Source organism: Thamnophis sirtalis, unplaced genomic scaffold (genome assembly GCF_051295495.1).
Source record: "Thamnophis sirtalis isolate CommonGarterSnake01/CBP01778 unplaced genomic scaffold, rThaSir2_p1.2 scaffold_6, whole genome shotgun sequence".
NCBI classification, from domain to species: Eukaryota; Metazoa; Chordata; class Lepidosauria; order Squamata; family Natricidae; genus Thamnophis; species Thamnophis sirtalis.
Genome location: NW_028261386.1, coordinates 89,218,533 through 89,234,916, shown reverse-complemented (window position 1 = coordinate 89,234,916; position 16,384 = coordinate 89,218,533). Strand labels below are relative to the sequence as shown.

General features: G+C 38.6%; 1 protein-coding gene across 1 annotated transcript; it reads left to right on the top strand.

Annotated features, from left to right (window-relative positions):
• The first annotated feature begins 88 nt into the window (after window positions 1-88).
• CCDC28A (coiled-coil domain containing 28A) lies at window positions 89-14,821 on the top strand. Its single transcript, XM_014061055.2, has 6 exons — window positions 89-247; window positions 3,365-3,531; window positions 6,766-6,929; window positions 10,880-11,034; window positions 12,058-12,080; window positions 14,378-14,821. Exons 2-6 carry the CDS (start codon window positions 3,374-3,376, stop codon window positions 14,430-14,432), a joined length of 555 nt encoding a protein of 184 aa, XP_013916530.1. The 5' UTR covers window positions 89-247; window positions 3,365-3,373; the 3' UTR covers window positions 14,433-14,821.
• The last annotated feature ends 1,563 nt before the right edge of the window (window positions 14,822-16,384 follow it).

Below are 16,384 nucleotides of genomic sequence, written 5' to 3'. Positions count from 1 at the left end.
ACTCTGGAGAAGAACGCGCGGTCATGTGACTGACCTCTTCCGGGTTCTCTCTGGGTTTCGTCTCCTGGAGCACGTGGGTTCTTGTTTGGAGCAGGCCCGGAAGTTTCGTTCTACCGACTCATTCCGAAGGGCTGAGTTGTGCGGGTGGGAGGGTGACCGCCTTATCGGGGAAGATATAACCCAGTGCCGGCAGGTTACGGGCCAGACTGACTTGGGGGAGATACCGGGCACTTCCTCGCCGCCGCAGGTAGGCCCGAGGACCCATTGCTCCCGCCGCCCCCCTGATGTTAGCAGCGCTTCCACGACAGGGTGAAGCCCAAACTGCCTACAAACCGTTTACTTCCAAGTCGGTTAACTGACAAAATGGTGTGCGGGATCGATCACGCATTTGCAAATAACGCTTGTTGCGAGACCGTGGGAAAACGTATAAATAAGACACGGGACTTGGTGCTTGACCCTATTCCCTATTGAAATATGGCTTCGATTAAAGGGTTTCCGGACCTGACCAAACATTTTGGATTTCAAATAGGATTTCAAATGCTTCGGTCTACTTTGCCTCTGTTTTATCTGGAATCAATGAGGGTGTTATTTGTTGCATTAGAGAGTAGCAAAGACTTATCGAGGGCTGAAATCAAAGCCAGACCGAAGAGAGCCTGCTGAAGCTTATTTAAATCAAAGGACCACTCAAGCACAGTTATCTTAAAAAATGGTTTTGCCAGTTGGAACTATCAGTGATAGGAGACTCTCATTTCCAGAGCAACAGGTCAAGCAAGAGTTGAGAGGGAAAGGATTAAGTTTTAGGTTTAAAATTGTGGGACTAGACTCTTTTCCTCCTTAAAATATTACCCACAATATGGTAAATAAGTAAATAAATAAAAATTGTAGCCATAATGGTGCAGTCAAAACTGAAAGTGTTACATATTTACCTACAGTTTTGACTTAGCAACAGAAATTCTGGCCTCAATTATTATGGTTATGAGACATGAGTTTTTCTCCACTTTATGACCTTAGCTACCACATTTGTTAAGTTAATAACCGTTTTAAAGTGAACCTGGCTTCCCAATATCTATGGAAATTCAGGTCATGGTTGTCCCAAAGGTGCTTTTTTCAAGAGGCAACTGGACTGTCTGGTTTTTTCTTTGAAGACGCTTCGCTTCTCAGCCAAGCTTTTTGGATGAGAAGCGAAATGTCTTCAAAGAAAAATCAGAAAGTCCAGTTGCCTCTTGGAAAAAAGTACCTTTGAGTCTGGCTTCCCAATGACTCTGCTTGTCAGAAGGTTGCAAAAAGCAATTGTGTGAGCCCGGGACCATCATAAATATGAAGTAATTGCCAAGCATGCAAATTTTGATCACATGACCATCGGGATACTACAATGGTTATAAGAGTAGAAAATGGTCATCAGTCACTTTTTTTAGTGTTGTAACTTGGAGTGGTCACTAAATGAATATCTGTTAATTGAGAATTACTTGTATTCATCCAATTGCTGACCATCTATGCTCAGAGGTGTCAAACTCACAGCGGCGTTACAAGACGTATCATGACTTTCCCCCCCTTTGCTAAACTGGGCGTGAGCGTGGCCAGTGCATGATGCATCCGGCCTAGGGGCTGCAAGGTTGACAGCCCTGATCTAACTCTAGGCAGCTTACAATAAAGTGAATACATAAAATACACAATATAAAAACAAAGAGGCATTCAAAAATGGGATGTATGGTTATTATCTTGACTTTTTGTGACCATAATGTGCGGAAACACCTATCATTTTGAATGGAATTGTACTACAACTCTCACAGTCCTTGAGATAGTAAGGAATGCAGAGAAGTTTTTTAGGAGCTTTCTGATGAGTATGCATATATAGTATAGCAATTTGACAGCCATGCAAAGCTTATTGAACAGATTGGAATTTTAAAAATAGGTCAGTGGAGCTGAATTATTTTGGGGGGAGAGGTGAAAACAGCTATCTATTAGAGGGAGTCAAACTATTCTCCAAGGCACCTGAGGGTAGAACAAAAAGCAATGGGTGGAAACTAATCAAGGAGAGAAGCAACTTAGAACTGAGGAGAAATTTCCTGACAGTTAGAACAATAATCAGTGGAGTAGCTTCCCTCCAGAAGTTGTGAATGCCCCAACACTGGAAGTCTTTAAGAAGATGTTGGATAGCCATTTGTCTGAAAATGGTATAGGGTTTCCTGCCTAGGCAGGAGGTTGGACTAGAAGACCTCCAAGGTATCTTCGAACTCTGCTATTGCATTGCATTGCATTGCATTGTATTGTATTGTATTATCTTCTGAATAACCAGCATTTTTAAAGGGGTATACTCATACTGATTTTCAAGCAAGGTTGATTATATTGGCTGACATTTGTATTTGATATCACTTACAGACCTTCCAGTAATTCCCACAGTTCTAATGGATGATATCATACATTTTAATACCTTTTCTGTGGATTATATGTTCATTATGACATACATTAGACCCACTTTTGAAGATGAAATTCTGAAGACTGTTGTTAACCAAAGTATTAATACATTTTACAACACTTTTTGAATAAATAGAATTAGAATTGATTTTACTCCTGTTGAAATACTAGTTAATGGGACTATTTAAATGTATGTTACTTATCCAGTGTATATTCTTCTTTTCAAAGAGTTGAAGGACAGAATCTATAAAAATGTTGTCTGTCCCAAAAGCCGTTTAGACGTTTAGAGCTTCAGCTCTATTATTTTTATTTGGAAAATATTTTATGAATTATTGGCTTCTGCAATATATAGTCATAAGATTTGACTAATAATATCTCCTTTACTGAAAATAGCTGTCAGATTGTATCATTCACATTTGACAAATGGGCAGGCGGCAAGCTGGTGGGTGCAACATTTATCACCTCTTCCATTTTGGATTTTCTCCTTCCTTCATTCCTTTCTTTCTCTCTTCCTTTTTCTTTCTTTCTTCCTTTTTTCATTCTTTTCTTCCTTCCTTCCTCTCCATTCCTTGTTCTTTCTCTCTCTCTTTTCTTTCTTTTGTTCCTTTCTTCCTTTCTCTCTTTTCTTTCTTTCTTTCTTTCTTTCTTTCTTTCTTTCTTTCTTTCTTTCTTTCTTTCTTTCTTTCTTTCCTGCATTGTGCTGTCTTTCTATGTGCTTTCTTTCTATGCTGCATTGTGGTGATAATTTAATTTGGAGGATTTATATTTTCATTTCTAGTATATCTGAGTTGGCTTGCTGCAAGATGGGCGGCAAACAAATACAATCAAGCTGGTTTATGAAATTTAAAAATACACACTGTGCAAAATTATTTTTCTATTGAAGTCACAATATGATAAGCATTTGTATATATAAATGATATTAGCTATTTCTCTTCCTCTATAATAAAAGAATCAGGAAATGGAGGAGAAAAAAAACAAAAGGAGAAGTCCCAAGTCATCTATGAGTCATGTCAGTCAAGTTCACAACAATAAGAAAAACACTGTGCCTTCTAGCAAAAGTACAGCATTTACCAATTCTGCAACCCAGGTTCATTTACAAAGACCAAAGCTTAAAAGGTAAGGATTTATATGGAATGTGCTACTGGCAATCAAAGCTGGCTAAATTTAAGGGCTGTACAATTTTCAGACAGGGAGACATTAAGGGATAAAGAATATCTGGCCCACAAACCATCCAGTTTGCCGTGCTAAGCTGTCTGTGGCATCCCCTTTTTTGAAGTTTTTCTTCCAAGAGCTCCTTGGTATGATGTTTCTCATCCCTCTCATTTGGGAAGGGTTATGGGTCAGACAAATTCAAGCTTAAGGATGCTGCCCCCTTTTGAAATCATCCAAACTCCATTTATGAATTTAGTCATTAGAGGCAATATTTGATTCCAAACTTATTTTAGTTCTATTGGACTGATTAATTAAACACATATATTTATTCTTTGACTAAACAGGAGTTTTGTATTTTTAAAATGGAGTGTGATCTTTACTAGTTGCTAAATGGGTGCATAAAACAAAAAAAAAATACTTTTCTTTCTGTCAATATTTTGATACAAATTTCCATAAGCTCAAGAGTTTCATGGAGCTTTGCATGACACCTCAAGTGGGCAGGGCAAGGAACACAATTTTTGAAGTTTTTCAAGGCTTTAAGGGGGATAAAATATATACCCCCACAAAAAAAATATTAGTAATAGTGGACATTTCCTACCAATCCTGTAATTCCAATAGAAGAGAATATCTACAACTTAGAGTTGAACATTGAAGTCTTTGGATCTCTCTGAGCTGGTTGTTTGCTTGCAGATATTTCATTACCCAACTAGGTGATATCATCAGTGTGAGTAAGAGTGGGGTTTGCTCCCTGTTTTCATACAGCAGCTTGCCCCACCAGTTTTTTTTTCTCTTAATCAAAGAACTACCAAGGAGAATGAATGTAATGAAATATCTGCAAGCGAACAGCCCAGCTTTGAGAGCACCAGGGACTCCACATCCCTATAATTTGAAACAATTAAGGAGGTTCGTCTTCAGGGCTTTTCTAATCCCCAGATGCTACAGTTTACCAGGTTTTTTTCAAAAAGCATGAAAAGCAAAGTGAAACCATACCTTCAAAAGAAAAATAACATGGCACTACTAGAGCTTCCAAAGATGTATGCTACAGAAGAAGGATTTTAAAAGATTTTTAGACGATGAAACCTGTCAGTTAAAATAATATTTTTTTAAAAACCTGATCAAGAGCCCAGACTTCATTTGTGTTCAAGTAGACTTTGCTCTTTAATCTTTCATAAAACCCAAGCAACACAATGCTGTTTGAAAAAATAATGCTGCTAGGGCAGTCATTTCAGCAGATGGATGAGATAATTCCAAAAATCATTGAGAGAAAGAATAGAAGCAGTGTGCCACTAATATTTTATACTCTCTTCTGCCATTTTGTTGTTGTTGTTTTGTCATTCCTATATCTGACTTCAAGTTTCACAGAACTACTTGCTTCTGTTCAGGGGTGAAGAAAAACTAACTACAGGACAATTCAAATATGGTCTGAGAAATATCTCAGCTGCTCTGTTAACTTGTTTCTTTTTTATATTTGGCAAGGAATGTTTTATCCAGAAAATGGAACAGGACATGTCCAGATAAAAGAGATAGCATCCTTTGGTTAGGTCCTGAAATGTCTTCGTTCTAGGACAAATGCATTGCCATTTCAAGGTCTAGTGAACATTGCAGAATGAAGGCAGCAGTGCAAGTTCTGCTAATTATTCGAGCCGATGAACATTTCCCATAAGTTTTCATCTTCTTTTCTTAATACTCAACAATGGAACAATGTGTTTCCTCCTGGATTTGAAGTGATTGTACAGTGTTATGTAGATAAAAGTATTTCTGAATGTAAACTCAGAACACAATCAAAGAAACTTATTTCCAAAGATGAGTTCTTGGCTGCTAAAGATATATTAAAGGTGTAAATGTGAATTCCTGTTAGGTTCAGCCCTTAAATGGGCTTATATTTTTCTTTCAGTAATAGTGATATGCAATGCAAGCTCACTCTTTTTTTCCTAGTAACTTTGATATCATGTGAGATAGTTACTTTGCCACTCAGATTTACCTCGATCTAAGTGGCATATAAATTTGATAAATACATCCAGGGATACATCCAAAAGCTTTGATATCCAGGCATGTCTGGAATCTCCTGCTCAATGGACAGAGTGCAATTGCAAACAATAATCAAAATAACAGGTTCTACTTAAATACAGCATTACTCAGTTTATCCAAAATATAAGAAAGTGAAAAAGCAAGTTCTTCATGAGACGCCCAATGATTCTGCTACTTTTACTGATCAGATAGTAGGTCATGCTGGTCAAGATAAGGTGGCACCTGTACATTATATCTCTTCTTAAATTATTTTCTCAAGAGATAAGCCCAAACATGAGGCCAGAAAGATATTACAGGAAGTCATCTGTCTCACTAAAAGCTGAATCTTCAAACATTCCTGTACAATGCAAGAAGGCTAAAAATTGAGGGAGCTGGATATTGCAACAAGGCTTGCATGTTCTGACAAATATTGTCTGGATTTCTGAAAAGGGCTAATACTTCAGCCCTAATAACCATTTTCATTTATTCTTGTACTCATAAGAACAAATAAGTACAAATTTGTACAAATTTGTATAAGTACAAATAAGAACAGTTATTTGGAACTGAAATGTACCAGATTGGTTCTTTCAGCTTTTAAGGCCAAAGTGTGGAATTAGCATATTGTAATTAATGTGTACTAAGGTGTATGGTATATGATACAGAATCTTTTTTTTTGGAAAGTCGGAACAAAGCTAATTCCTATCATGATTTGTCCAAATGAGACACTGCAATAGGATAACTTCACTTAGTGGAGCAATTGAAATAGTTGCCCCATGCCAATTAGAGAAGAAAAGGAGGCTTTTCCCAGAGACTGAAAACTTTCCTAAGCTATTTAAGGAGTTTCCCATTAGCCTTCTTAATAAAGGAAAGCAAAATTTATGGACATATGATACATAAGCTACCTCATTGGTAGCTTTAGAAACTAATCCTATGAATCATAACCTTAGTTCCTATGATGAATTGTTTTTGTACATCTTGTGAGAGAAGGGGTTAAGTTCTTCCTTCAGAGCAGGATGTCAAACTCTCAGCGTCACATTGTCATGTGACATATCACGACTTTCCCTCCCCTTTGCTAAACTGGGGTGGGGGTGACCAGCGCAAGACGCATCCGGCCTGCAGGCTTCAGAACATTTGTTGAGGTGGGACATTCAAAGTAGCAAGCAAAACTAAATGACAACTTTTCTGTCTTAGAGGTGTGAAAGACAAAGCCAAAACACCAGGAGTAGAAAACAAAGGAGCCCAGTCAGCTCCAATCCAGCATTCATTTCTCACAGATGTATCAGATGTTCAAGAAATGGAGAAAGGACTTCTGAGTCTTCTGAATGACTTCCATTCTGGAAAACTGCAAGCATTTGGTATTTTTATTCTGACTGTTCCCTTAGATAAATTACATGTTGAAATGCTCATGTGACCGCTATTGGAAAAAGTGGGACATTGAACACATAACTGAAAGCAACTGCATGATTTGCTGAAGTCATACACATTGGGAAATGTTTCATTAAACTTATTTTTTCAAGGCAGAACAAGTTGCTTAGATCAATGTACTGTTGCTATTATGGTACTACCATATTTTTCGTAGTATAAGACACACCTTTTCCCCCTGAAAAAGAGGGTGAAAATTTGGGTGTGTCTTATACACCGAATACAGCATTTTTGGTCTCTTGAAACCCCGCCCCCTTTGCAAAAATGACCATGCAGAGCCTTTAGGAGGCTTCCAGAGTGCTCCTGGGGCCTGGGGAGGGCAAAAATGAGCGAAAAATGGGACTTTTTTTGCTAGTTTTTGCTTCCCCAGCCCCCAAAGCACTATATAAGCCGTCTAAAGGCTATGCATGCCATTTTTTTGAAAAAAAATGGCCCTGTTTTTGTGAAAAACGGACCATTTTTTGCTTGTTTTTTCCCCCCTCTCTAGCCCTCGGGAGCAATCTACAAGCCTCCTAAAGGCTATGCATGGCTTTTGTTTGGCCGTTTTTGGGAGGTCTGCAGAGTGCAAAAACTTTTTTAAAAAATTTGCCTCTTCAAAATCTTGGCGCGTCTTATACTCCAGTGCGTCTTATACTCTGAAAAATATGGTACTTAATGGATTTATGTAATAGTTTTCTATTGTGGTGAATACTCAAGATAATTTAAAAAGTATTTAAAAGATAAAAATCAACACTAAAATAGACAGTAATGTTATTTAACAATTCTGGCCCTGACAACCCTGTTTTGTATTCCATTTTTAATAGATTTGCTATCCGAACTCTCTTCAGAATTTATATTTTTAAAGGAGGAGTGGAGTTGTAAGAAAAGGAGATTTTTAAAAATAAGTTAGCATTCAGAGTAAATTGTCCATAGTGGCTGTGGTTTCATCTGTTAATATATATATTTCAGCATACTATACTCACAGGCCCTCGTTGGCTGTGTAAGTGATCGTAATACATACTTAAATTAGCTTCTCGAAGTCTCCTTAGCCACAAGATGGGCAGAAATTTTTGATAAATAAAATAAATAAATTACTTTATCCTTCCAACGAGACATAAATTTTATTTGCTACATGTCCAAGCGTGGGGAGTACGGTCTGTGTCTTTTCCATCAGTTATGAATTCTAGCTAGATATTTGAATTTTTACATTATTTTTTTTCTTCAGAAAGATTGGGAAAGCTGAAACAAATTGGAAGGAATAAAACAATTCCAGTGAAATATTTTCTTTAGAATAATGAACACAATGTGACAAAAAGCTATTTTATTTCTCCCAAATGTCTCTGGTTATGGCTAAGCAATGTGTTGCGGCATGCTTGTAGACTCTCTTGCAATTCACAAAATCCAATGTGTTTTTCTGGAATAACACTGAAACTGGAGGAAAGCATTTGATCCCAGGAAAAAAATACCCTTGGTTTAAAAGATTTGCAGAGAGCTGTCCTGTAAGCATTACTTGGTTCACAGCCCTACTTTCTATTGACTTGTAATAAGTAGGCTTTTATCTAGGGCAGCAGAATACTGCAATTCCTGTATGTGGATGACAAGCAATGCAGTTCAGTTGTCAAAGGCAACAGTGAGATGTTTCGCTGTTCCTAGGTGGCCACAAGTGGTGAAAGAAGGAAGGAAGGAAGAAGATTCAAGGCTTGATTTGCTTGTGGAATTGTCTGCTGCTGACTTTTTGTTTAAGGTCTTAAGTAAGCCTCAAAGGATAAAAGAAACACCCAGAAATAAAATTACTATGTTACTAAAGCAGTGTTTCTCTAGTTTGGATAAATTACTCAGGCTCTTTGGATAATAACACACAAATCTATTACCAAATCCCCTCAGGGACATTGAAATTAAAGTGTTTTTACCTGCAATGGGCAAAAGGGACCCTTCTGATAAGTGGCTTTGGGTAACAAAGGAAAACATTTTGGAGCAATGGGTTAAAGTATACTACTCCATTTAATAAGCATACCAAACTTGATATATGAGTAAAGTTATGCAGATTACATTGTATTTCTGAAAATAGTAAAATGAATCTATACCTCTAAGGGTGTAAAAATGAATATGGTATGACTTCGCCACAGCAGCACAGGTCTACATGGGACTGCCTCTGAACTGCACCTAGAGCCGGGATGGTGAACATATGGCACGCGTGCCACAGGTGGCACGTGGAGCCATTTGTCAGGGCACATAACCCTTTTTAAAAGCCATTTTTTGCCCTCCTCAGGCTCCAGAGGTCTGCGGAGGGCGAAAACAGCCTCCCTCGCCCCGCCCGGAGGCCCTCCGAAGGCCAGCCCTACGGGCAAACCAAAAGTTCAGGAACAGATTTCCGGTTTGTTCGTAGGGCCAGTTTAAACCCTCCGGAGCCTTCAGGGACCTTCAAGACACTCCAGAGGATGAAAAACAACCCAACGGACAAACTGGAAGTCACCTGAAGGTCCCTGAAGGTTCCGGAGGACTAAAAACTGCCCTATGAGCAAACCGGAAGTGACTTCCGGTTTTCTCGTTGGGTCATTTTTTGTCCTCCGGAGCCTTCATAGAAGCCGCCTGAAGGTCCCTGAAGGCTCCGGAGAGCTTAAATCAGCCCTACGAACAAACCGTTCTCAAACTTCCAGTTTGCCCGTAGGGCCAGTTATTTGCACTACAGAGGCTTCAGGGAAGCTCATGAAGCCTCCAGGTGGGCGGGGGGGGGCTGTTTTCACTCTCCCCAGGCTCCTATAAAGCCTCTGGAGCCTGGGGAGGGCGAAAAAAGCATGCAGAAAATGGGGGGGGGGAGTGCCTGTCATGCGCGCTGGGGGTTGCACATTGCATTATGGATCTGGCACGCCTGTGCATGACCCCCCGCGCTCCCCCTGCTTATGGCACGCAAGGCAAAAAAGGTTCGCCATCGGTGACCTAGAGCCTTCTGTTGATCCACCAAGTGGCAGCCCAGGTGCTAGCTGTTACATGCTGACATGAATACATGCTGTGCCCTACAATGACTCTGTTGGTTTCTAAGTGCAATTCAAATGCTGGTTTTAACTTTTAAAGCCTTGCGTGACTTAGCCTGAAGATAATTTCAGGATGACCTTATCTAACTAGTCTTGATCCATACGTTGCAGTAGGACCTGCTGGTGGCTGTTCACATCTGCAAAGTTAATAGGCTTGGAGACTCACAGGTTTCTTGTCCTATGGTGCGCTTGCATTCTTGGAGAGTCTTTTCCTGGCAATTGTATCAACACCCACACTTCTGATTTTCTGTAAGCTGTAGAAGTGGAGCTTTATAGAGATCTTTTGAGATTTGAGACGGTATCATAAACCTCCCTTAGGGTTGCTGACTATTAGTAATTTATTTTCTCTCTCTTTTTATTGTGAACGTTTTATGCTATTACATTGATGGAAGGGGTGAACTAACAAGAGTTTTCTTGAATGCGGTGAGGTAAATCCAATAAATCATATTTATTCATCACCCCACAAAACCCCTTTTTAAAAATGATACGTGGCTTCAAAGTCTCCAGAGATGCCACATCTTTAGCTTGGGATCGCCTAAAGAAAGCAGAAAACCATCTGCAAGATTTATGGAAGGACAGGTTCAGGGAGAATTACTATGAAGAAGAACTAAATTATGGGGTTATCAGATCTTCAAAGGGGAACATTGCTTCTATGCAGTTTCAAGTGAAGTACTCTTTTGAAGCTGGTTTGTGAAGTCATGTTGCCCTTCAGTTCTGAAGAGTAAAGGACTGGCGCGATGTTGTACTTTGATCATTTTCTTAATCCTCCTGTAGCAGTTCTGATCTGTCTGTTAGCATGATGGAAAGTTAATACTTTTAATTATTATCAAATCTTTGGCTTAATGCTCTTTTTATGCCTTTGTTTACTTCAGGAAATGAATGTTCTATTGAGCAAATGGAACATGTAAGAGAAATGCAAGAGAAGTTGGCCCGCTTGAACTTGGAGCTTTATGGAGAGTTGGAAGAACTCCCTGAAGATAAAAGAAAATTAGCTAGTGACTCTAATCTGGATAGGTTGTTGTCAGATGTAAGTATAAGCAGGGTGCAGGGAGCTTATAATAGACGCTTGCAAAGGGTTTGTTTCAAACGTCCCAAAGGTGCTTTTTCAAAAGGCAATTAGATTTTGTTTTTCCTTGAAGATGCTTTGCTTCTTCTGTTCTGTTTGTTTCAAACAATTTTGACCACCAGATTTTTAAAGAGTGACACATTTTAACAGCAAAACTGTCTCACAGTGCTCAAAACATCCTGCCTTGCATTCAACCCTGTACTTTTGTGACATTTTATGTTCTAATTGATAGCAGAGGCGCAAAAATTCCCCTGACTTCAGGTCTGTTTTTCATCCTTCAAAAATATATGGCTTTGTTATTTTTGTAGAGTTTGCATAATATCAAAATTACATTGTTCAAACAATCACCTTTTTCTTCATAAGTGAGGGCCCACTGACAATGAGATATTTTCCCAATATTATACCACCCTCTATTGATAAAGAAAAAACACTGCAGCCTTCCTTTTTTAAAACAGGAGAATACAATTTAAAAGGAAATTCATTCCGTTTTTTGTCTCCTCACCTCTCCCTAAAACCCTTTAAATACCATTAAATTTTCATAAATTTCAGCATTACAATCTCTGGAAGAAACAAAAAAAGGTATTGATAGGCTTCAGATATCTGTTTTGCATTCTGTCTTCGTGGTATCATTACATTTGCATTTGGAAATGTGGTAAAGGATGAAAGTTGAATCTAATGTGGATTGCAAGATTAGTGCTGTCACAAATATTTGAATAACAAAAAATGATTAAATTGGTGTGCCCCTGTTGTTTCCCAAATTAGAAGTCTCTGCAGAAAAGGCAAATTCATTGACAAAAAAAATGTTCTAGAGAGTTTGGAAACACTGCCGAACAGTGTGGGGACATTGCTGCGGGAAATTGACAGTTCTTTCCCCTGTTGGGGTTCCAGTAGATCTCTGTCTCTTTCCTAAATATAATTAAGCCTTACTGATAAATTATTTGGACAATTAATAAGTGCAATTTTTTATATTTCTTTCTACTGTAGCTGGAAGAACTGAATTCTTCTATGTATCCTTTTTGTGAAATGTCCAGTCTTAATCAAATAGCTCTCTAAATGCAATAGCTTATTTTATACAAAGGGTAAAATTAAGTGCATGTGAGGCAATTGCACCTCAGTCTAAGAATAGTTTGATCTGTTTTGTCTTTTTAAGCCTGCAACCGAGAAACATTTAACATTTCTTCATGATTTACAAGTTATTTTAAATAGCATGCAACTCACATTTCCCCTCCTTTTTGTTCCCTCTGTTTCTTTTCACTTCCGTGTCTTTGTACATCTCCAAATTTACCTGGTTACTTAACCTTCTGCTCAGTTTTTGAACAGAGTAATATTTCAGTGGCTTTGAATGGAAATTGATTGTATCAAGTGTGAACTAACTTAAGAGTTTGATAAGAAACAGTGCGATTTACTGCATGTTTGGGCTGTAAGTTGATTTCACACGCTTCCCATAAAACCCTTCTCAATATAGACTACTTTCCTAGTGGGAAGTGTCATTTTTTGGCTCAGTAATATTTTTTTTATTTTTATTTTTAAACAAACAAAAACAGACAAAGACATAAAACACATACAATCTTCTTCCATTTCATATAGCATGTCGTTTGGTTACAAGATTTTGTGCGTCTTTTCCATGGTAACTACTTACAATTATTTATCGAAACACAAATTATTCATTAAGCAAACATAAGTACATTATTATCATTATATAACAATTATTCAACTGTAATTGTTATCCCTTAATTTTAAACGAGTTATTCTAAGTAATAAATTCATACATACAATATCCTTTTGCATCAATAGTTCAACTCCAATTATTATTTCTACATTTTAAATAGAATATTCTATATATTGAGATCATACAACATCATTCTATTACATCGTTCTAATCTGTTTAACAATGCTAAACCTTAAAGTATTGCATATATCATTCTATTATTCTTAAAATATAAAAAGTTCTCCAACATTTTCCATTACCATAATTTTATATCTAACCATTGATAGAACAAATCCCAAACCTTTGAAAATTGTTCATCTTCTTGTTCTCTAATTTCAAATGTCAATTTACTCATTTCTACACATTCCATTATTTTTTGAATAGTTTCCTCCTGCGTTGGTATTTTCTAATTTTTTCAGTTTTTTGCAAATACAATTCTAGTAATATTTTTCCATGTAGCTTAATAAACTATAACTTGGGGTTTCTCTTTTTGTGTGTCTGTTACTATGTAGATTTTTAAAAAGACTGGTATGCTTACTTCATACCATGTTTCCTAATGCCTACCTTCACCAACCTGGTTGCCTTACTCCTATTGTTTCTAGTAGTAATAGCAATATCACTTAGACTTTTATACTGCTTTGCAGCACTTTACAGAGTCAGTGTATTGCCCCCAAGAGTCTGGTTCCTCATTTTACCAACCTCGGAAGGATTGAAGGCTGAGTCAACATTGAGCTGGTGAGAATTGAACTGCTGACAGTTGGCACAATTACCCTGCAATACTGCGTTCTAACCACTGCGTAACCACGGCTCAAAATAATAATAAAGATAGTAATGTAATAGTAATAAAAAGGATAAGACCAAGGCTGTGGAGAACCAATTGTCATACCCAGTGTGAAATTAAGGAACATAATTTTAATTTTGTATAAGTCTAAAAAATGTTAAAGAGCAATAGGAACTGGGTCTGTAATGTGCATACTTTTCCCCTCCAGACCCCCATTTGACATAGCCTAGTAGCAACTCAATGTGGTAGTTAAGATGTTGAACTGAGGGAGCCTCAGGCTCAAATCCATCTTCCACCACTGTAACTCCCTGAGTGACTTTGAAAAATGTTTGCTCTCAACTCAAGCTACCTCATTAGTTTTCTTTTTGAGAAATAAAAGGTGGAAAGGCTTCCATGTTTGCCACCTTGAGCTCTCAGGGAAAACACAGATATAAGTGAAATAAATAAAACAGCAACTTGAGAATTTCAGTATTTAGAGGAGAATTTATTCTGGGATTATAGCAGAGAAAGAACCCATTTATTTTTTAAAAAATCTTTCACCCTACTTCTATCTGTGGCTGTGATTTCAACATGAGTGAAATAATACTACAATTGCATATTTTATGTGAAACGTAACTTGTCATTTTTCTCATGCTCACCTGCTATTTAGGGTCCTTTTTTAGAATAAATGAAAGAAAAGGTTCTATGTATCCTGGAGCCTCTTAAAATGGTCTTCAGAAATTACCTCAAACCTGCTTCTCCTGAAATGCACAGCATAAGACATTCTACTTTTAGCTCAAACTCATTAAATGCTATTCCTTGACTCCTTGCTTCAGACAGAAACTTCACTTAGCAGATGTTCAAGATCTTCCGAATACCAGCACAACCTAAATCTGCCATTTTCTTGCTTGTTTTGGGGATCCAAGTTCCCGTATTTAATTTCCATCAGATTGTTCTTTGCTTCTGTAACAACATGTTGAAAATAATATGTGCACACATTCCTCTTAGCAGATGTGCATTGTTGCAGCCTTGTCAGACTTGAAGCTTAGGGTACAGTATGGCCATGTTTTGCTGCTATGCTTTGTATTGTTGCCTTATCCTCTGTGAAAAGGGGGGGGGGGACTTGAAAGAGAATTTCTGAAATGGGGAAAAAAATCAGTATTGATTAATAATGAACTATGGTGTGCCTGCTTCCTTTTCCACAATGTAGACAATCAGCACATGCTCAGTGATACCATTAAATGAATGTTTATTTTAGCAATAAAATAATTTTAAAGACCTCTGTTTTCTATAGAATGTATGTTACTATGTGTACCTTTATTTATGCATTGAATTTATAAAGCTGCCAAATTCATAATTTATTACTCTGGGCAGCAGATATAAGTAAATATCCAATAAATATAAAACCAGCATAATATACTACAACAGTACACAGATAACCAAGGATAAAAATAGCCCTTAGACTTATATACAGCTTCATAGTGCTTTATGGGTCCCTTTAAGAGGTTTACAGATTCAACGTATTGCCCCCAACAATCTGGGTCCTCATTTCACCAACCTCCGAAGGATGGAAGTCTGAGACAACCTTGAGTTGGTGAGAATCAAACTCCTGGCAGTCAGCAGAATTAGCCTGCAATATTGCATCCTCAGCAGTTCACGGCTGATCCACAGCTCAAATAAACACTCCTTCATAATTGAGTGGGTTCAGTTACCATCTTGGTCCAAGAAACGAGTAAAGCATCTCTTCTCAGCTTTACAAAACAGTAGTAGAATCAGAGTGCCTGTATCTTAGGTGTGGGGAAGAAGCTCATCCCAAAGAGCAGATGTTCCAACAGTAAAGGTATGGAGTCTAGGTCCCATTGGATAACTGCCTCAGGGGACCTGAAGCATGTCTACTTTGCTGAGTTGGATGAGCAGAAATAGCTGAAGATGGGCTCATATCCTACACATAACTCAGCCCTCAGAGCAAGGGAGAAATTGAACTGCATTTTCATTACAACTTTACATTTCATTTATCACTTGGAAGCCCTTGTTATTAGAAAGAACAAGTTCTCCTGTGTGCTGCTCCGGGAATCCAATCATGGGTTAACTAAGCCCTCTAGCCTTGAGACTGAGTATGTAAATTTCTAAGCCACGCCTCCTCTGGCTGGACTTCCTTCCTCTATTCAGTCTCTACTCAGTCCAAGCCTACGAGACCTATCTCAATTTTCTCTTGACAATTTCTCAGGATTTCTACTTCTTTTGCTGGATTGTTACTGTGTATACTTTGGATTGGAGGTAAAGCGGCAGTTTCTGCCAGCTGATTCCTCCCCTTGCTGCTTCCACTCTGAGGATAGCCGGAGCGTAAGACGATCCTTGCCGTTTGCAAACGGCTTCTCCGTCTACCCTCCCCTTATTTCAGCGCGTAGGGATGCTGAGTCTCCCAGCGCCGCCCTTTCTATTGCCGGATAGCACCCGCCTGCGGGCGCGGTCGAATCCGTGTCTGTGGCCTGACGGAGCTCATTCTCTCCTGTCGTTGCCTACCTCCCTCGTCCTCTCGCTGGAGCGGCTGCTGGAAGGTATAGGGATCGGCCGTTTTGGAAGTTCTTCCTGCCGTTACGTTTGAATTTCGCGCCCTTGAGGCCGATCGCCATTTTTTTGGAGCGATTTCGCGCATGCGCGATAGGCTCGGAATGAGGCAGCAGTTTCTTCGCGCGCTGAGTCTGCGCTCTACGTCTGCTCCTCCCCTTTCCCTCACTCGAGGCTGTTGGTTCAAGGAGGAGGTCGCTGCTCTCTTTGTCTCTGCTTTCACGTGGCGTTTTTTGGTGAGTGAAGCACAATTGGATTCCTTTGTTCAGTGATTG